The sequence below is a fragment of the Aquarana catesbeiana genome, linkage group LG01 (assembly GCF_042186555.1).
Source record: "Aquarana catesbeiana isolate 2022-GZ linkage group LG01, ASM4218655v1, whole genome shotgun sequence".
NCBI classification, from domain to species: Eukaryota; Metazoa; Chordata; class Amphibia; order Anura; family Ranidae; genus Aquarana; species Aquarana catesbeiana.
In genome coordinates, this window is record NC_133324.1 from 863,365,910 (window position 1) to 863,388,738 (window position 22,829).

Consider the following 22,829-nt stretch of genomic DNA (forward strand, 5'->3'; position numbering starts at 1 on the left):
AGCTGGGGGGGGGGGGCCATGCCCGCTGGGAGAAGAGATACTGGCAGGCTGGTTCTACCCAAGTTGATCGATGGATCAACTCGGAACATTTAGCCTGGCCATTAATGGTTTCAATCTCAGTCAGTTTCTGCTGAACTGGCCAAGATTAAAACCGCGTATGGCCGTAATAGGAGAAATTAATTGATATAGTTCACAAACGCTAGAGGATTACACCTAGGCAAGCCTGAGCGGAGCTAAACAGCCAGTTTTATTGTAGATGCAAACATGAGTTTAAATGGGAGACAGAAAAACTTTAAAGAATCTTCATTTGTTGGTCAGATCATTATGTACTGTAACAAACATCGCTACCTACTCTAATGCCGCGTACACACAAGCGGACCTTTCGACCGGACTGGTCCGACGGACTTTCGGCAGACTTCCAACTGACTTTCCCAACGAACGGACTTGCCTACACACAATCACACCAAAGTCCGACGGATTCGTACGTGATGACGTACGACCGGACTAAAATAAGGAAGTTCATAGCCAGTAGCCAATAGCTGCCCTAGCGTCGGTTTTCGTCCGTTGGACTAGCATACAGACGAGCTGACTTTTCGATAGGAACTGAGTCCACAGGAGTTCCAGCAGAAAGATTTGAAACATGTCTGACTCGGTCCGTCAGACCAGTCCGGTCGAAAAGTCCACTCATGTGTACGCGGCATTAGTGTTTATTTAAAGGGTCATTCCACCCAAAACTGATCCTAGATGCTGTGGTGTTAAATCATCTGCTTCCCATGTCTATCAGAGATGCCTGTCCCAAAGTCTGCTGTGGTAATTATAAATGGGCTTATTTTCCCTGTTGGATTTTATGTTGTGCAGGTAAAGAAGGAGCGGTAACACACATGAACATTCACCTATTTTGTAACTAGTGGAGTGACACTCCAGATTGGGCAGAACTGAACCAAGAACTATGGCAAGAAGAATTTCCCACTAGCATGAGATAAAAAGTCAGTGGGGATCATTCATTCTAGAGATATGAACTCACCTACAACTGAAATAAATCTTGGGTGGAAGCCCCCTTTAAGTTCATGCCAGAGAGTTGCCTGTGGTCATCTCTTTTATACATGTGTGCTACTCACTTCCAAATACAACGTTTTAACCATGTTCTGCAGAGTGGTGAATGCTTAAGCCTATTTGACAAAAGTGTTGAGAATAACTGGCTAGTTGGTTTGGGAGGGGTGGAGGTAAATAATTTAAAAGAGGCGTTTTAAAGGTGAAGTTTGGAGTACTAAAATAACAAACACACATACTCACCTACATGCTGCAGAATAAGCCTGATGTTGCAGATGTCCCCTGCCGGCTCCAAGACCAAGAACTGAGCGATCAGATGATATCTGATTGCTCAGTTCTCGATCTTCCTGGAGCGAAGTCACCACTTTCTGCTAACCATGATTAGGGCTGTTTAAAGCTGAAACATGTTAACTTTCTGTGCTGTTTACACCACTTTACAATAAAACTTCAAGCAATACTGCGATTTACCATATTGCTGGCTAATTTCCTGTATTAGATGCATTGGTGACTCTTAGCAATCTGCTCCTGAGTACCATTAGTTTCAGCTGTGATTGATACCAGGGGAGGTAGTAGCACTGCACCTTTGCTGTTTGATTGACCACTCTCTGCTCTGCCTCTCCAGAGAACACACAGCTAGCTCTTAATCAGGCAGCTGGATGGATCCTGAAATTATTGTAGGGATCCTTCCAGAGCCTGAAGCAGCTTTGTGAAGTCAGCCAACAACAGGCTTTAGCCGGCTGTCGGCTAATTCTGGATAACAGGAGAGCAAAAGTAAGTGCACTTTAGTGACCCAGAAGAGAATTATGGTCTAAAAAGCTTTGGCCGTACTTCTCTTTTAACTGAAGTTGAACATGTACAGGATTGCTTTACCACTGAGCACAGTAGGCCTTTGCCTATAGGTGGAAGTTGGAAAAGTGGCAAATTTTCACGCCATAGTTTTAGGCACACATTTTTCCCATGATGAGTAGAAATACAATCATCCCATATAAACAAATTTACAAACGTATAAAATGAGCAGCACAGTGGCTTAGTTGTTAGCACTTTGACCTTACGGCACTGGAGTCCCTGGTTCAAATCCTGGTCAGAACAATATCAGCATGGGGTTTGCATGATCGCCATGTGCTTTCAGGGGTTTCCTTCAACACACTGATAAGTTAATTGTCTTCTTTCCAATTTGGCCCTAGTTTGTATGCATGTAAGATAGTGCACATGTACTTGGCATTGCTGTCATTTACCATTAAAAGAAAAACATTTTTTTTTCCAAATGCATTCTGTAAAACCTTTGTTTTGTGGCCATTGTAGTTACAGATAACGCTTACTCATCCAGAGATTGAGATCCAGAAATTGCTCTGGCAGTCTCTTAGTTCCGCAGCCGAAGGTATTAGACCTGATCAGATATATCCATTCAGGAATTTACCTCCTGCGTGGAACCCATTAAAAATCACTTTGTAATACAAATGCTAGGCTTTGAGAAGAAACACAAGAATGGACCAAGAACGGACAACAGATGGGTAAGCATGTGGAAATCATCTACAATATCATTGTATGTTGCATAATGAGGTTTATGATTGGGATTGTGATTAAACAGATTTGTGAAAAATGTAGGTAAAGGCCAGCGAGCGAGCGCTGGCACCTCTTGCAGACATGCCAGCGCCAGATGTGCGCAGTAATCACACTGTTTCCAGCGAGAGGCACGTCACACTAAGCTTTATTTGGCCGTGTTTATTTTGTATGATGGCCAAACACAGGTTAGCCTGCTTATGAAACACCTAGGAGAAGGAATGGGAAGGAGACTGTATTATGTACTGTGCTCATAATACACTAGATAGACTTGCCTCAGCCATGCTAAGCAAGTATTAATTACTTGTCTCTGTATCACAAAGTAATGATTGCATACCTCTTTAACAATAGGCTAATTATCTTATAACTATTAGTCTTCCATACTGTTTTAGATTTAATTTCCCATTATTCACTCTAGATATGGCGTAAAGCGAGCCAAGAGGGCAGATGCGGAGTCTGATGACTGCATATGTAATTATCAGACTTTATGCAATCTTTGAATTAAAGCTGAGCTCTAGTTAATGCAGTTAGGCATTCAATACATCCACATTTGTTTTAATAGCAACCTTCATGTGATCAGTTCTACAGTTAAGGGCAGACTGGGAAAAAAGAAGCCAATAAAGCCAATAGCTGGAAACCAATAAAGATTTGCTGCAATCACAAGGGAATGTGTTTTTACCCAAGCTGTGCTGCTAGTATAATGGGTAGAGATATTGCCCTGCTATCTGACAGGTAGCCTGGACCTCCCAAACTGCAGCATTGAAGTGTACGAGCTTAGGCAGTTGAAACACCAGTAACCCATGGAAATCAAAAATTATACGATTAGTACGAATTATATGATGATACAATTTATGTCTGTAAACTGGGATAAATGATAATCATCGGAGTCAGGTATTTATCTCTGTCTGAAATCACTTCTTACCACTAAATAACAATTAGCAAAATGTTGTGCATTTTGGCCAAGAGATGAATAAGGTGAAGTCACAAGGTTTTGTGCAGTGTTAAACTTAAGCCTAGTACACACGGGCATAATGTCGGGCGACATCGGCCGGTTTAATAAAAATTGGCCGACATTCGGACCGTGTGTATGGCAGCTGGTCCGACAGAAGCCGGCCACTTGGCCAGCTTCTGTTGGACAAGTATGCTGGAAAACCATCAGCCAACGGCTCCCGATCAGCGCTCTCAGCCAGTTCTGGGGAGGGGGCGTCCCCCTGTCAGAACACAAAAGAACAGCAGTGGAGATCACTGTACTAACATTGGATGTCAGTTTGGTGTGTACCCGGCTTTAGATTTAAACTGATTAGTTAAATACCATAGATTGTAAGCTCCTGGTGGGCAGGGACTAATGTGAATGTATAATATACAGTATCTCACAAAAGTGAGTACACCCCTCACATTTTTTAAAAATATTTTATTATATCTTTTCATGTGACAACACTGAAGAAATGACACTTTGCTACAATGTAAATTAGTGAGTGTACAGCTTGTATAACAGTGTAAATTTGCTGTCCCCTCAAAATAACTCAACACACAGCCATTAATGTCTAAACCGCTGGCAACAAAAGTGAGTACACCCCTAAGTGAAAATGTCCAAATTGGGCCCAATTAGCCATTTTCCCTCCCCGGTGTCATGTGACTAGTTAGTGTTACAAGGTCTCAGGTGTGAATGGGGAGAAGGTGTGTTAAATTTGGTGTTATCACTCTCACTCTCTCATATTGGTCACTGGAAGTTCAACATGGCACCTCATGGCAAAGAACTCTCTGAGGATCTGAAAAAAAAAAATCATTGTTCTACATAAAGATGGCCTAGGCTAAAAGAAGATTGCCAAGACCCAGAAACTTAGCTTCAGCAAAGAGGAAGACCATACAGCGGTTTAACAGGACAGGTTTCACTCAGAACAGGCCTCGCCATGACTGACCAAAGGCGTTGAGTGCACATGCTCAGCATCGAATCCAGAGGTTGTCTTTGGGAAATAGACGTATGAGTGCTGCCAGCATTGCTGCAGCGGTTGAAGAGGTGGGGGGTCAGCCTGTCGGGGCTCAGACCATACGCCGTGAACTGCATGACTGTCTTCCCAGAAGGAAGCCTCTTCTAAAGATGATGCACAAGAAAGCCTGCAAACAGTTTGCTGAAGACAAGCAGACTAAGGACATGGATTACTGGAACTATGTCCTGTGGCCTGATGAGACCAAGATAAACTTATTTGGTTCATATGGTGTCAACCGTGTGTGTCGGCAACCAGGTGAGGAGTACAAAGACAAGTGTGTCTTGCCTACAGTCAAGCATGGTGGTGGGAGTGTCATGGCCTGGGGCTGCATAAGTGCTGCTGGCACTGGGGAGCTACAGTTCATTGAGGGAACCATGAATGCCAACATGTACTGTGACATATTGAAGCAGAGCATAATCCCCTCCCTTTGGAGACTGGGCTGCAGGGAAGTATTCCAACATGATAACGACCCCCAAACACACCTCCAAGACGACCACTGCCTTGCTGAAGAAGCTGAGGATAAAGGTGATGGACTGGCCAAGCATGTCTCCAGATCTAAACCCTATTGAGCATCTGTGGGGCATCCTCAAATGGAAGGTGGAGGAGCGCAAGGTCTCTAACATCCATCAGCTCCGTGATGTCATCCTGGAGGAGCGGAAGAGGACTCCAGTGGCAACTTGTGAAGCTCTGGTGAACTCCATGCCCAAGAAAGTTAAGGCAGTGCTGGGAAATATTAGTGGCCACACAAAATATTGACACTTTGGGCCCAATTTGGACCTTTTCACTTAGGGGTGTACTCAATTTTGTTGCCAGCGGTTTAGACATTAATGGCTGTGTATTGAGTTATTTTGAGGGGACAGCAAATGTACACTGTTATACAAGCTGTACACTCACTACTTTACATTGTAGCAAAGTGTCATTTCTTGACAGTGTTGTCACATGAAAAGATATAATAAAATATTTACAAAAATGTGAGGGGTGTACTCACTTTTGCAAGATACTGTATATGTAAAGTGCTGCGTAAATTGACAGCGCTATATAAGTACCAATAATAAATAAATAAATAAGGAGAGGTATGGGGTTGTGAAAAAAAAACTTCCATACCCACCTCTTTGCTGCGGCAGTTCAATGTTGGTTACATGACCACTGATCACTCAGTTCTCAGTCTGCTCCGAGTGGAGAGTAATGACTGTCAGTCACCATTCTCTGCTCTGTTCCTCCACTCTCACTGAAGTGCTGAGCTGGGAAGGAGGCAGGCACAGCATCCTCTGGCTATCAGCCATGCGCTGTGAGGAGGAGCCAGCTGTCAATCAGGCAGCCGGGTGGATCCTGCCAATATTGTCGGGATCCTTCTAAAGCCTGGAGTGACTCTGTCTTGTCAGTTGATAGCCAGCAGTAGCCCGCTACCAACTAACTCTGGGTAACAAGAGAACAAACGTAAGTGTACTTCTGTGACCCACAAGAGATGTATGATCAAAAAGGCTTTGGCCATACTTCTCTTTTAAGATCCAAAACATGAAGGATAGAAACATGTAGAGAACAGAAGATTCGTGCAGTTGACTCACCTGTAAATGGCAGATGCTGGGTAGCTTCCAGTGTCATAGCTAACACGTACTCTTCCTCTGTACAGCTCCACTGCTATGTGGTCCTTGTCACCCTTGTAGAGCAAGATGCCGCTGTCTTCATCTGTAGCCACCTGGACAGCAAAAAAACAAATGTGTCATATTACTATCTGTAGACATTACTAGATTTGTTAGAGAGTAGGAAACAAATCAAATACCAAATGACCTTCTGCTCAACAAGTACACAAATCGATTTGCATCCTACAGTTTTGGTATCTTGCATATGTGCAGTGTAGGCACCAGCAACCAAGCCTCAAAGATATCATTATTAGCATGCAGTCTGGCAGATTATCTAAACTTCAAATATAAATACTACCTCTTCCAAGAAGAACATAATCTGGAATATATATATTTTCTTCAGTCATTGATCCATCGCCGTTTCCCCCTCCCCTATCAGTCAAGGCACACAATGTCATTATGGAAATGGGATGTCCAACAAGCTCATACAGGTGTGATAGGTGTTCACAAACCTTTGGCCATGATTTCAAAACTTATTTAACCAAACACAATTCCTAGTACAAAAAACAGCTTCAAATTCCATACACTTCATGGGACTTTACCTAAATACGCCTGGATAATGTCAACATTATCCAAGTAAAGTCAAAATAATCCATTTTTTACTTTATCCATAACATCCATACATTAATATAAACACATACATGTGTTTTATGGAGTAGCATGACATGTATTTTCTCCTGCGCTGACATAGATCAACATCTGCATGAAGTTAATAAAAAAACTGATTTCTGGAGCTGCAACAAAGGATCCTGTTTCATGAGGAATTTCAATGCGTTTTACTTATTAAAAGTTCTCTTTATGTGCAGCAAAGATGAATATCTAAATAAGGGTTTTATTGCAGAAGTGATAGAATGATACAGAGATCTGATAGCGGGAAAGGTTCACACACGGGCATGATCTGTGTATTAATAACAGGCTCCCTAGCCATTTCTCTGGTGTTGGATGCAGCTTGACATTTGCAACTAATTATTGGAGAGATAGAAAGTATGGTGGTACAGAAGAGCGTGATAAAAAAAAAAAAAAAAAAGAAGATAAGAAGAAAGAGCAAGGCCATTGCTAAAATGTATTTGGTTCTGCCAATAAACCTTATTTAAAGTTGAATTTATTTGCATTTGACAGAAAAAAAGATGAATCAGTAAGAGAGAGAGAACAACAAAGATAGATAGATAGATAGATAGATAGATAGATAGATAGATAGATAGATAGAGAGAAGCGAAGAAAAATGAGAAGAGAAGAAAAGCGAGAAGAGTAGAAAAGAGAAAAAGAGGAGAGGAGATGGGAAGAGGAAAAGAGAAGAGGAAAAGAGAAGAGGAGAGGAAAGGAGGAGAGGAGAGGAGAAGAGGAAACGAGAAGAGCAAAGGAGGAGAGGAAAAGAGAAGAGGAAAGGAGGAGAGGAAAAGAGAAGAATAAAAGAGGAAAGGAGGAGAGGAGAAGAGAAGAGAAGAAGAGAGGAGGGGAAAAGAGGAGAAGAGAGGAAAAGAGAAGAGGAGAGATGAGGAAAGGAGAAGAGAGGAAAGGTAAAGAGGAAACGAGAAGAGCAAAGGAGAAGAGGAAAAGAGAAGAGGAAAGGAGGAGAGGAAAAGAGAAGAGGAAAGGAGGAGAAGAAAAGAGGAGAAGAAAAGAGGAAAGGAGGAGAGGAGGAGAGGAGGAGAGGAGAAGAGAAGCGAAGAAGAGAGGAGAGGAAAAGAGGAGAGGAGAGGAAAAGAGAAGAGGAGAGGAGAGAAGAGGAAAGAAGACGAGGAAAGGAGAAGAGGAGAGGAAAGGAGGAGAGGAAAGGAGAAGAGGAAATGAGAAGAGCAAAGGAGAAGAGCAAAGGAGAGGAAAAGAGGAGAAGAAAAGATGAAAAGAGAAAAGGAGGAGAGGAAAAGAGAAGAAGAGAGGAGAGGAAAAGAGGAGAAGAAAAGAGGAGAGGAGAAGAGAAGACGAGAGGAAAAGAGAAGACGAGAGGAAAAGAGAAGACGAGAGGAAAAGAGAAGACGAGAGGAAAAGAGAAGACGAGAGGAAAAGAGAAGACGAGAGGAAAAGAGAAGAAGAGAGGAAAAGAGAAGAAGAGAGGAAAAGAGAAGAAGAAGAGAGGAAAAGAGAAGGGAGGAAAAGAGGAGATGAGAAGAGAAGAAGAGAGGAAAAGATAAGAAGAGAGGAAAAGAGAAGAGGAAAAGAGAAGAGAAGAGCAAAAGATAGGAGAAGTGAAGTGAAAAGAAGTGGAATAGAGAAAAGGAAATAAGAAGAGGAGTGGAAAAGAGAAAAGGAGAGGAAAGAAGAGGAGAGAGAAGAGAAGACAATAGGGAAGACAAGAGGGATAGAGAGTGATAAGAGAGATAAAGAAAGAGAACAGGAAGAAAGAAGAGGGAAAGAGAGAAAAGAGACACACGCACATGCACACAGGCAGACAGAATATTGGTATGATTGTGTAGAGCACATGTTATAACAAGGAGTTGCACAGCTCTCCACAGCTCTGTCAATCATTGTGCTCATATTCTATTATCCTTGCCATCAGCGGTGGTAAAAATTGGGCTTGTGCACACCTGCATTAATGCACACTGACACATAGTTGTCTCCAATTACAAGTGGCTGAATAGCAAAATGCATGACAACACATTAAAAATACAGCATGCATGACTTTTTCCAAATCGCACTACCATGGTCTAAATGACCCTCCTTTGGCTGTTAGGGGGTGATATTTCTGCAGTAGTCACAATATACTGACCTGTTCAGCTAATACAAAACAAACACACTGTCACTGCCCAAGTGTTAAAGGAGATAAGACAAACACTTGGCTGAAACATCTCCTCCTATACATTAATCCAGGTCAAATGATGCAACAGAATTGTCTGCAACTTTGCAGCTTTCTATAGATCAGGGAAGTCTTCAGTCAGCACTATAATCACAAAAAGTGAGTGCTGGCCAGTGCTGGCCTTGTGCAATACTTTAGACGCCATTTTAAAAAAATCCAGCAAAATACTCACAAGAGTAGTAAAATCACAGACATGTAACCAATGATCATATATTTACCTATATATATAGGTTCTGAGGAAGAGGGCCTGACCATCAAAATGCATCAGCATTAAAAGGTAAAAATGTTGGATAGGTTTTTCTTTAGACCACCTAGATAATGGAGACGTGAGGAGGTCCACTCCATGGGATATGATAACTGATTACACCTCTAGGATTATACTACTCTTGTGAGTAATTTATTGCATTTTATTAAATAAAGTCTAAGGCATCACATAAAGCCTGTTTGCACTCTCTATTTGTGGTTATAATGCTGACCAGTTCAACTGCTCAAGATGCTTTATGTTAGCATTGTTCAGTTATAATTTTTGCATTTTTACTTTACAAAGTGAATAAGCTTAGTGAATGAGGTAAAACTAAGGGAAAATTCACTCTGCAGAGCATACCCAATTACATGCAAGTAAAATTTAAAAAAACAAGAGATGTACTTTCACAAGATAGGATGTTTGAGCTTCACCTCATTCACTAAGTGAAAATTCACTTTGCAAAGTAAAAATGCTCAATGACTTTAGTAAACCAATCTCATTGTTTCATTTTTCCAGCATCATATCCCCCAAACATTATCCACAGTTTAAAACTCATCTGTTTATATCGTTCGGTCTTTACACAATCTTTCACACAATAACCATGATACCTGCACTGAGATATTGGTCTGCGCGCGGATCCTCATCGATGACATTTGCAGGTAAGATTCCTTGTTTACAAAGTTGATGCTTGTTAGTTTCTCACACTTGCTCCCTTGATATCCCGACACACACTGACACGAGGGGTCAGTGCCTTTCACAATGCATTGTGCTCCATTCAGACACTCAAAATTATCACAGGGACTTGTACGAGGTAGGACCATGGGTGGTGGGTACTCACAAAAGAGTCCACTGGAAATAAAAAAAAAATGGAAAAAGTATAAATATTTCTTTCAACCCTTTACTCCAAACTTGGCTAGCATACAGATACCGGTCAGGGTAACAAAAAATACAGGTATATGTAATACAGGCCAAAGAGCTTCCAATCAGAATTCACCTTTTACTGTTCTGACTGTAATATAATGAAATCAGATTGGTTAATAAGTATTGTTACACTGTATCATGGCTTCTGGCATGGTCATACTGAATAATTCTGACAGATAGCAATGACTATAATTAATACTTAAAGTGTTACTAAACCCAGAACCCTGCATTCACTATATCTGGTCTCCCACGGAACATGAAAATGAAATTATTATTACTATAAACTGCTAAATACCTTTTCTCATCAGCAGTATATAGCAATCGTGTGACTTCTATCAGTGCCTGTTTAAAGCTTGTAGGAAGAGTTTTCATGCTGCACTGGCGGTCCTATCAGGATGCAGGACCCCTGACCCACTGTCTGGACAGTGCTGATTGGCCCTGTGCTTTAACATGCACTCTCCCAAGGAAAAAAAAACTCTCTAGCAATACGCACCAAACTGAGCATGTGCAGCCTGACTCTAGTAACTCTTTCTTATCTGGATCTGTTTTGGAGTCAGTGGAAGAAGAGGAGAATCTGTGCATACAGGATCAGCCTTTTTACACAATGCAGAGGATTAACCCCTTAGGTACCACAGTGAGTATAACAAGCCTGCTTTACTGCATATACAGACAAATCAGTAAAATCAATCAGGTCTAGTTATAGGTACAATAAAGGATAAATGGTGTTTAATATGTTTAAGGTGTGGACAGAAGAAATTGTATAGTTTGAATCTAACTGGCACACCCTACTTGAGTGCAGAGGTTGGGTTAGCATTAGGCCCCATAAATTACAACTGCATATCTTTGAACTTCCTGCTATTTTAACAAAGCCATGACTACACTTTATAAATTTTATTGTTCTGTATGGCCAGATCTATACCCCAAGATAGGCAAATGTGGAAGTGAGTTCTTTTACACAGTGACTACATTTTTACACATTTTTTTCAAAACCCAAGGAAGCCTCACCTGAAGCCATCTGAACACACACAGGTATAGCCGTTAACGGCATCCGTACACCGCGCACCATTCCGACACTTGTTGTTTTGGCAGTCATCATAGTCAGTTTCACAGTGCTCACCAACATATCCTGGAGTGCAGTCACATCTAGAACGTAAAGGAATAGCAGACGAATCATATTAATTCACACCATGTGCTCTATATTAGTAATTCACATGATAGAACCCCACAGAAATCAGCTATGGTCCTGCATACTGATGTGCATCAAGCTGCATGGCTCTAGTGACAAGTCATTTGGCAGCTGTACAATCAAAGAAGGAAAAAGAAGCCGGAGTCGTTACACATAATTAGATAGTAATGCAACATTAAAGAAGAACTTTGCTAATCTCTATTTGTAAAGACACTGGCCACATTTAGAACAATTTTAATTTTTGTGTTCTCCTGACTCTAACGGTCACATGTGAAAAAAAAGATTGAGTTGTCAGCCTAAACCAAGAAAAGAAAACAAAGCTCTACTTCTATGGTTCAACAGAAACTACTATCCTGCTTTGTGTAAGAAGGATCTCAGTTGCCATAATATACTGTAGCTCAAGGGGTGGAATCAAACATTTTTCAAGGCTTAGGTAGAGGGCATTGCTGCCAAACACTGGCTTTTGCTTTAGAGCAATTAGGCACTCAAACACAAGCATTTAAACTCCCATGTACACAAATCCTTATGGTATTGGTTACTGGTCAGCAAGTAAGCTACTCCTATTGCATGAAATAGCGGTAAAGGCATTTTCATCTATTACAGGGGTCTCCAAACTTTCTAAACAAAGTTTACTGTCCTTCAAAGTTTACTGTCCTTCAAAGTTTACTGTCCTGTAGGGGGGCTGGACTAACTGACCCCAATGGAACTAGAACATACCCCAGTGTCAGTGGGGGTAAACAACAGTGGAATCGTGCTTCATATCAGTAACAGGAATATTGCCCCAAGGGTCAGATAAATACAAGCAAAGGGCTGCACATGGCCAGTGGACTGCAGTTTGAGACCACTGACCTATTATGTACTCATTCCTACAGTTTATAGCAGGGATATACAATTAGCTGACCTCCAGCTGTTGCAAAACTACAAGTCCCATCATGCCTCTGCCTCTGGGTGTCATGCTTGTGGCTGTCAGAATCTTGCTATGCCTCATGGGAACTTTAGTTCTGCAACTGCCGGAGGTCCGCTAATTGTATATCTCTGGTTTATAGGGTAGTCGATTAGCAGAAAAGGGAGATGCTCATTGATTGCAAGTATATGTTTTTTTATGTGTGTGAGTAAATTGGATGACCAAGGACACAGACCAAACCACTAGAGCAACCTTTTTCTTACATTAAACACTCACTTGTATCCCTTTGGTATCAAGATGCATTTGGAGTCGTGCAGACATGGGTTTACTTCCTGGGAGCAGAAATCCAGCTTCTCTTCACATAGTTCTCCTACAATACAAAATGATGCAAAACATTTACAGTGGTGACCATTTTTATTCAATGCAGTGTAGCAAGTCAGAATTAATTTCATATCTTGTTCGTTATGCTCACATGTGCAACTGATATATCGTTGGATCATGTGGGGAATGTGTGGGCCTTTCTCTAGCTATATACAGATGATAACTGAGACCCAGCACTCCTGGGTCTCAGTTATTGAAAGTATTTAAAATAAAAGGGGTCTTCCTTGCTCCACAATGACCAATAAGATTCAGATTTCCAGACTGCCTCTGGTTTGAGCCAAATTGGTGTCTACAGTGCACAAACACACTCTGATAAGCAAGGACCCATGCACCAACAGTTCTTTTATAACCACTGGCTAAAGCTGGCCATTCACTGATCACATTTTTGCCAGTTCATCAGAAAGTTCTCTCTGTAGATGACCCTATCAGTCGCCTCCACCAAAAATCCCAAAATTGAAAAATTTAAGTCACTGAGCGGAAAACTGTCAAAATTCAGAAATCAGAAATCAGATGCAGCCGGTGTTTGGGCATTTTGACAGTCGGCAAGGGCAGCTGTCAGAATACAACAGTTGTAGTGGGGGATTCATCTATCTGCACTGTGTAGCATGGATAAAGGAAACTAACAGTGTATGGCTAGCATATTACCCAAAGAACAGCACAGATTATAACTAAAGGGCCCGCATCACCTCTGCAAACAAATACATATGTACAGATCGGTGCTCCACTGCTTAGTGATCAGACCAGGTGCCCCACATTGGCATAAACTCACCCTGGATGTTGACCACCTATCTCAATTGTGCACAAGTGTAGTGTTGCTGTTGAGCTCACATTTATACTGCTGCTACTATTTTTTGTTGCACAATTTTATTAATTTTTTTTGGCGCCAAATTATTTGTTTTTCAAACAAATACATATGTTTGCTTTACCATAATTTAGGCATTTAGAATGACGCAAAAACTTTTCAACTCAAAAATTACAATGACCTAGGTCTTCTGTCATGGTAATTCCTAAATCTGAAGTTTAATCTGCTTGTATTTTGCCTTCCCTGGTAGCGAGGTAGCGAGGCTATGGAAGAGAGGGCTAGGTGATGTTGGACATCCTACAACCAGGAAAATGAGGCAGGCTCTATCTGACTTGCTCACAGTATGCAGTGAAATCAGAGTTAGCAATTTCAGTAGAAGATCCTGTACAACTGTGAAAGACTGAAGGTAAGGCTGGAGTTCAGCTTTAATATGATTATATATCTGGATTGTTTAAAACTTTTTTAAAGTTAAGTGGGGGGGCGGGTCAAAGAAAATGGCCTATTGCTGTTCCTGCATATGATGGAAGATAAGACAAAGTGAATAATTGGAAGGCTCTAAGTCAGCCTTTTTCAACAAAGGTGCTATGGCACCCCAGGGGTGTCTCCTAGGTTCTTCAGGGATGTCTTGGCAGAATGCCTAAAAACTGCCCCAAATTGCCCAAAAATTGCTGACAAGCCAGCGGGTGGATCAAGGCTGCTTTAATTCGCTACACAAGACCACAGGTTTTTATTGCGCAACATTACAACCTTGGGCACTGTGCGGGCCAGCCGCTGGCTTCCTAACTACTGATGTCATCATAGGTTGATAAGGAGGGATGTCAGCCGCCAGAGGACATCCTCGTTTGCCCCTCCCCCGTCCGCTCTCTCAACACTGGGGTTACATTAGCTGAATGAGGGAGAGAAACCCTGTAAAACCAGTCAGAACCATTGTGCAAAGGTATTTTGCTTTGTAAAAAATAACCTCTAATGTTGGGTGTCCTTCAGGTGTAGAAACCACTGCTTTATGTAAAACAATCAGTTTAGTTTTGTTTTACATTTTAGAATGGGGTGCTTCAAGATTGTACATTATTTTAATCATGCCTTGCCTGATAAAAGGTTTCGAGTGATTGTAAAGTCTCGTTTTTTTTTTTTCCAATTAAAATAACAAACGTTATACTTACCTGCTCTGTTCAGTGGTTTTGCACAGGGCAGCCTGGATCCTCCTCATCTCGGGTCCGTCGCTGGAGCTCCTGCCCCTAACTCCTGTTGAGTGCCCCTACAGCAAGCAGCTTGCTATGGGAGCACCCGAGCCGAGCTGCAGCTCCGCGTATCCATTCAAACACAGAGCTGCGGCCGGCCCCACCCCCTCTCTCCTGATTGGCTGAGTTTGATTGACAGAAGTGGGAGCCAATGGCGCCAATGCTGTGTCTTAGCCAATCAGGGGGGAGAGCCATGGGACTCGTAGACATCGCTGGATAGAGATGGGGCTCAGGTAAGGGGGGCTGCTGCCACACAGAAGGCTTTTTATCTTTTTGCATAGAATGCATTAGGATAAAAAACCTTCTGCCTTTACAACCACTTTAAGAAACACTGTTCTAAGCAGCAATTTTGGTGTGCATACTAGGGATCCCTCTGTACCAGTGAATAATTGTCACCAGTAAAGTTGGTAGAGGACAATAAATTCGAAGAATAAAAGCCACTAGACTATCGTATGCAAACATCAATCCTTTATGTGAAAAAACAACCTTAAAAAGTGGCCCCTTTTAACATACCTTCAAACAAAACACACATAAAGTAATACTTAGTATATAGATACGTACTTATGCACAACTGGTTAAATAATTAAATTTCCTGTTAAATAGATGTAACGTGAAACATTGCAATTGATTTATATATATTATAACTAAGGAAATGAACAGCAAATATGCCTAATAATGTACGTGCAAACAGTAAACTTGGGCTACAATTTCTACTTAATTAACAAGACATGCAGAGACCACAGAGGAAATAACCATGGTACAGGATATCTCCAACACAACTGTTTCATATTGAAAAACAACTTTTCGTGTGTAGCTTTGATACAGCCGTGTGCCCTGTGGCAGTTGTTTTCCCGATGACTAGGAAGGAAGCATCCCTGGGCTAAGCTTGCTTGAGTCTCCTAGCAATGCACTAAGTTACTCTGACAGCTTTATGAAAGCCCATTCTCAGTTTGGAAGGAACACCTGCTGTAGTTATCCCCTGCCACAATGTATTGAAAGACAAAACGTATCTTTTTATGTAGTGGAATAATTAACTCAGTTCAACAGCGTGCGGCGTTGGAGAACTGCCTCCAGATTGTGGGACTTTGCAATAGATGACTTGACTCGCATGAATTCTACCTTGAGGGGCACTTTCATGTTACTTGAGACGACTAGTAACATAAATATATATATTACAATCTGCTCCGAGCTCTGCTCACCTGCAAATCAGCCGACACTGACAGACTTCTTACATATTGTAATTACCTTGCTCTGTGCTTAATGTTGCTACAGTAGTTACACGCATGAGAGATTTAGAAGAATACAATTTGTAAAAGGCATTTAGAACCATGTGTTTTCCCCCACGGGGATGGGTGGCTGTGTGAAATCTTGACTGTCTGATATAAAAGGCATATCGAGCAATGTACTGTATGTTCTTATTGAATGACTGGACACTTAGAAACCCTTCAGAAGCTGTAACTGGAGGTAAGCGTAAAATGTTTGAAGATCAAAAAAAACTAAATTAAATATATATATGTGGCAATAAGGTGGCTCAGTGATTAGCACGTATGCTTTAAAGAGTTGACGTCTTGGGCTTAGATCCAACAAGCAAAGGTATGCATTTTTCCCATAAATGAATAATATTACCCTGAGCTCAGGTGTGCTATTTCGCCTACAGCAGCTGTAAATGTTTTTCCCATGCCTATGTTTCCACCAATGCTTTGGTTTCATCAATAGCCATAAACATAAGCTATGTTACCAAAATTATTGGGATGCTTGCCTTTACATGCACATGAACTTTAATGGCATCCCAGTCTTAGTCTGTAGGGTTCAAGATTGAATTGGCCCACCCTTTGCAGCTATAACAGCTTCAACGCTTCTGGGAAGGCTGTCCACAAGGTTTAGGAGTGTGTCTATGAGAATGTTTGACCATGTTTACAGAAGCACATTTGTGAGATCAGGCACTGATATTGACGAGAAGGTCCGGCTTGCAGTCTCCGCTCTAATTCATCTCAACGGTGTTCTATCAGGTTGAGGTCAGGCCAGTCAAGTTCCCCCATCCCAAACTCACTCATTCATGTCTTTATGGACCTTGCTTTGTGCACTGGTCCGAATCATTTGGTGGAGGGGGGATTATGGTGTGGGGTTGTTTTTCAGGGGTTGGGCTTGGCCCCTTAGTTCCAGTGAAGGGAACTCTTAAGGCGTCAGCATACCAAGACATTTTGGACAATTTCATGCTCCCAACCTTGTGGAAACAATTTGGGGATGGCCACTTCCAACATGACTGTGCACCAGTGCACAAAGCAAGGTCCACAAAGACATGGATGAGTAAGTTTGGGGTGGAGGAATTTAACTGGTCTAAGGCCAGATTCATCTTCATACTAATGCACTGGGTTGGTGAGCGGTGTCTTTTCTTCTCTTTAATCATATTTTAGCTGACATTGTATCAGAGGAAATATGAACATTAAGGCATAACAACAATTTATTTGTACAGATACACCTTTATAATCAATCCAAAGCTGATATTTTATATGTTTGCATCCGATGACCTTCATGAGGCTCATCTGTACCTGGATGCCTGTTTATATGGTGCTGTACAGCCTATAGCTCACACCAATAAAGGTTTGGAGACAGTGTGGAAGTTTCCAATCACATCTTCATAATAGAGAATAAGTAGATGTAAGCCTATGTGTTTCTGCATCCAGCTCTAGCGTAATTTCAGGTGACAGTCTGCTCTCCAAGCTGGAAGGAAGCCAATCAACAAGAGCAATGACAGTCAATGGGCCTGTAGATCCAGGACCAGGTCAAACACAGCAGACAACATTCATGACAGAGTGAAGAAAAGACTTGGAGCTGGTTTGTACTGATGTTTTCAGATCAATATACCCTTATTTCCCTGAGGGGGATGTTCTGTGTATGTCAGAAACACATACTTTTCAACTACTAGGTGCAAAAAGCTCAAATGCCAATGTTTTAAGAAACATGCATCAGCACATCCTTTAAGAACTGTATCCTATAATTCTAGATACATGTTTTGAACTCTTAACCTGACAGCACCATTATTTTAAATTAACCATAGAAATAAAACTAGTATTTTAGCACTAAGGGTGGTTGTAGAATGATAATGAAATGCATCCTTTAAAATCCAAATTGGGAAGGGGGGGGTAGAACTAACCAGTAACTGCTTTACACTATACACACTTTTTTACCTTTTGAGTTGGATACTAAAGAGGGTCCCTCAAAGTGCTCTCAGGGAATGACTATCCCTATCCACCTTCTTACTTTGGATTTTTATGAGATTTATAGAGGTGTACACGGGGGGATCTATAAGGTACCCTTTTTCTATTCATCTCTTACCTCTGATTTGTTTCATATGCGGCATAGTTTGCTCATGTCATGGTTGCGCATTTATATTTTATTAATATAAGTAAAACTGTCCCCAAAGATTAGGGTAGCATATTGGATTATTTTAGACAAAGAGCAGAACGATGGCAACAGGTGGACTGATTGTACTGTGACTTAATTATTAGCGGCATACCACAAGAAGTAGGAGAAAAGGATGAAGGAAGACTGACCTTTTTCCACCTCATTCAGATTAGCAGCTTGTGCAACAAAGACAGAAGAGACAAGATACATATGTGTTTATTGGAAACAACACAGCATGTCAAGCCAGCAACAATGACAAGAGCACAAAGGCAATGATATGAACAGACAGCTTCGCTTTTACTAATAGCAGAACAATGATTAGTAGTAGCAGGAAAATGCACATTTACTAATTAGAATGGAAGAAAGACAGGGGACAGTTTATAGCGGAAGACTATGAGGACATTCCTTATTATGGCAACTGCTGATGAATGCATTACAGCAGAGGTAGGTAACATGCAGCCCTTGCTTTGTGGAGCTAGAAGTCCCAGCATGCCATAGAGTCACAGTCTGGCTGCAATCCATGGATGAATGCACTAGGTTTACGCTGTAGTTACATCGAATACATTAACATTTGCAACAGAATTGTTAAACACCTGTACCAGGCTATGTACACACAACTACTCTTATGGTAAGTATTGCTTTGAACAGCAGCTAGTTGATTGGAGCTCATACTATATGCATTATGGGTATGAAAATTCCCTACCATGGCTTAAACCTTAAAAGGCAGAGTGCATGGCCATCCACACCTGCTAGTGTTCAGTGATAAAACAATATCCTGGTGTATAAACAACTACCATGCAACATTATCTTATTGAAGCTTACAAGGTGAGCAACATTCACCTATCTGCTGAGTGAATCTCATGCTTAGAATACAATAAACAGTTACAGAGTGTAGTGTGTATGCAGCCTAAATTTGAACATCTAATACAGTACAGTGAGCTCTTCATTACTTAAATTAAGATTCATGAGACTCACCTGTGTATTCTGGTGGACAGAGGCAGGTGTAGTTGTTGATTCCATCCACACAAGTGGAATTATTCTCGCAGTCATTATCTTCACAGTCGTCAATGTTCACCTCGCAGTTTTCACCTTCAAAGCCATCTGCACAGGTACACCTTGAAGCAAGCAGGTACAGAAGGTGGAGGTTACAAATGATGGCAGTCATCTCTTTTTTTAGTAACAAAAAGCCAACTGCCACAGTAGTGTCTTAATTATGCATTTTTCCTGCAGTGGAACCCATCAAAAAGAGTCAGCATAGCCTCTCATGATACAATTTTCCACTACCATAGCTGTAAGCAGGGCGGATGAGAGGTCATGCAGAGTAAGAAATGTCAAGTGTATGAATGAAGTTCAACAGCTCACATCTGCAACTTCCAACTTGTCACATTTGTTAACTGCATGTGGAAGCAATGAGAAATTAATACTTTGGAACAAAAATCCAACACATGTTCAGAAGTGTCAGCTCATCAAACTTATTACCCATACTGTTTGGAGGAAGCTGGTATGTAGAACTGGCAATGGGTCTGCTTAATCATTACCAAATGTGGGATACAAAGCAAAAATGCAATCTACAGTTTGTGAATGATCAAAATGCTGTAAAAATTATATATTGCCTGATGATAACAGCATTATTTGAAGGCTAAACCAGGTATCCCCACTATGCCTGGATCGTGGTGTCTGTAGATCCTACGTATTCTGATTTTATGGCTGAGAATTTCAGATGCACCTTGTGAATGGCTCTATGTGACATGCTGATGTCACCCCTCATGTTTGTCCCTGGATAAGTTCCTATGGAGTGACACTACAGAGAAGATGCAGTAATCACAACTGTGATTATAGACTTTCACAGCTATTTGGTGGTTAGTCTATTAAATACAATATTTCAGCCAACCCTGCTGCCAATTACCAGCAACATCAACAGGGGAAATGAGCTGAACTACATCACAAGAAAATAAAATGTGCCATGATCATTATGAGATTTTATTATGATCTGCTTTTCTTTCCCTAGGCTGAGGCCAGTTCTGGACATTAGGGATTCAATACATAACAGGTCCTAAAGTTACCAAGGCCCTAAGCATCATGTCTTCTCATATTCATATATACAGTGTGAAAGAAAACATACCAATATCCATCTTTATCTCCTTCCTTCAAGTGGCAAGTTCCTCCATGTTTACATGGGTTGCTGATACAAGCATGGATAGGTACATCACAGTCTTGACCCTGTAAACACAATGGAGAGTCCATCAGCCATGTAACAGTGCATATGACCCTGTCAACACAACGCTCTGTATATCTAAAGCCATACAGTACCTTAAAGCCATAGGGACATGTACAGCGATAGAAGTCAACTGGGTCATTGTTGCAGGTGCCCTCATTTTTGCAGGGATTTGATAAACATGGGTTACATTTGGCAAGAATGTTGACATCCACTGGTCCTAAAAAAGGGAGAATGCAGTGTTGGTGTTATAATCCAAGTTTAAAAAATGTGTGACCAATAACAATAAAAGTACAAAATGTTACAAAAAATCTAAATCCAGGTAGAGAACAGCCATGCAGGAAAAATTGCAGACTTGAGCACCAAAGTGTAACACTGTATACTAAAGTATTGTACTGTATAAATCTACATCATACCTTAACTGTAGTATGAATAAAACAGGAGTCAAACATGAAAAAAGTGCCATTTAGGTAGACAAAGTGAACCCATTCTATCTTCTTGATGCACCTAGGTTCCAACCTTGCACACTAGGTTTGCTCATTCTATAAAACCCTATGGTAAAAATAACTGTCGCTATTTAAAAATGTTGTAACTTTGTGAGCCGATCCTCAATAACATGTAGACAACTCTTTCAGTTTCCATTTAAAAATGACCCACCTGCATAAAAACATTGTTTGCTCCTTGAAGTAGAACTATAGGCAAACATTTTGGATAGAGCAAGGGAGGGTCATAATCCCTGTTATTTGAATTTTTGTCATCTGTGTCCCATTGGGAGATTTCTCTTCACTTCCTGTACCATACTCAAAACAGGAAGTGAGCAAAAATCAATGCAAATTAAAGGAACCCCCTGGGGACCCCCAGGTCACCATAACTAGTGTCCCCATTGGAATATTTCCCCCTCTATTATTTTTCTGAAGACAACTCAAAATGTTCTTATTCTTTCACTTTCAATATTAACAGTATACAGGACAAATAGAAAGGGTAAATCTCCCTAACGGTTGCACAGACAGCAATGAAAACTGACAGGTGTTCTAATGTCTCTCCACTCGAAAAACTAAAAAAAAAAGTTTGCCTTTAGTTGTACTTTAATTACACCTTTTATGGAGAATGTCTTTAAAGTTTGTAAAGAATAGAAGCTGAAACCACAGTAACATCTAGTTCTGTGTCAGCACTGCACCAAGGTAAAAAATGGAATAGTTTACATCAGTGAATTTTAATACAGGACAGAGACACGGGGAGGAACATGACATGCGTGTTTGAATTTGGGAAGACATCTTAGGAAAATCCAGAAGGTGAAGGTGGTTGTCTTAATGCTGTGGGGTCAGGAACCCTTACCTGGAACCAGAAAACCACAAGGCCCTGGAATTTCTAAGGGATGGTTATCACAAGGCCAAAAGTGAAAGATTGAAAAATTATTAGATGTCACACAAAAAGACTTTCAATAGACTAACAAGTGACATGGTGAACACATATTTCCTGTAGAATTGTGTGACTAGTGGGAATAAATAAAAATAAATTACATTTTAATATAGATGTTTTGATAACCTTAGCATAAAACGACATTTATATTAAAGACACTGTCAACTTATAACAGAGGGGCACATACCTCCCCCTGAGTTGGTCATTTGCTGTCACCCATATCTACCTTTCCCATTTTAATACTTTAATTAGAATACTTGCCAATAGTACTGAATTAAATGCCAAGACAAATGACATCTTACCCCAACATATACCCTAGCCCAAATCAGTTGCTGGAAATGGGATATCCTGGACAGCTGACAAGACTGATCAGACAACTAATTAGTGAATTTGAGATATTTTCACGGTATAATAAAAAGCACAGAGATTTTTTTACGGAAAGGAAACCAACTTATTTTTTTTCTGGTGAATCACAGAATTTCACTCTGTGGCTAAAATATTTTTTTTTAAACTTTATACCAGGAACACCACTTAAAGTGTACATTGTCAATCTTTATTTTGCTTAAAATAGCTATTGTGCAATATGTAGGACAAACTCAATGAAAACAGCACAGGTAATAGAAGAAGAGATTGTGAAATTACCATGACATGTGAACTTTTTGGATGGAGTAGTAAGAAGCAGTTTTTCTGCCAGGTCCCCAGGTCCAGCACACCTAGCAATACCAGGTTCCTTGTATTCAGACTTCACCCATTCGGACAACCATTGCAAGTTACAGTCGCAGTGCAGAGGGTTTGCTCCGATGGCCCTTGAACAGGATAGAGACAAGACATTCTTGTCAGCATAGAGTATGAGTTGTGGAGAGAACTGTGTAATACTCTGGGTTAAGTTTCTCTGCATAGTGTGTAAAGTATGAGCAGGTATTTTTACTGTCAGCCCTAATCTCTATAAAGCTGTAGAAGCAAATAATGACACTTTCTATTATAAAATATAAAATCCTTTTACATGAGCTGAGAGAAAAAGAAAAACACTATTTCATATGAATTAACTTTGATAAGGCAATGCAAGGTAGCTCAAATTGCCC

General features: G+C 40.9%; 1 protein-coding gene across 10 annotated transcripts in view; it reads right to left on the minus strand.

Annotated features, from left to right (window-relative positions):
* SLIT2 (slit guidance ligand 2) overlaps window positions 1–22,829 on the minus strand; it is a 408,920-nt gene that overhangs the window by 14,501 nt on the left and 371,590 nt on the right. For 4 of the 10 annotated variants that reach the window (XM_073609420.1, XM_073609430.1, XM_073609455.1 and 1 more), the window contains 10 exons: window positions 22,390–22,553; window positions 21,664–21,696; window positions 20,424–20,548; window positions 20,236–20,333; window positions 19,089–19,228; window positions 18,263–18,289; window positions 12,564–12,657; window positions 11,203–11,340; window positions 9,885–10,125; window positions 6,164–6,294 (listed from right to left, as the gene is read on the minus strand). In XM_073609420.1, the coding sequence (XP_073465521.1) occupies window positions 6,164–6,294; window positions 9,885–10,125; window positions 11,203–11,340; window positions 12,564–12,657; window positions 18,263–18,289; window positions 19,089–19,228; window positions 20,236–20,333; window positions 20,424–20,548; window positions 21,664–21,696; window positions 22,390–22,553 (1,191 nt within the window). The remainder of the gene's footprint in view (window positions 1–6,163; window positions 6,295–9,884; window positions 10,126–11,202; window positions 11,341–12,563; window positions 12,658–18,262; window positions 18,290–19,088; window positions 19,229–20,235; window positions 20,334–20,423; window positions 20,549–21,663; window positions 21,697–22,389; window positions 22,554–22,829) is intronic. The other 6 variants (XM_073609462.1, XM_073609446.1, XM_073609470.1 and 3 more) reach the window with 3 other exon arrangements.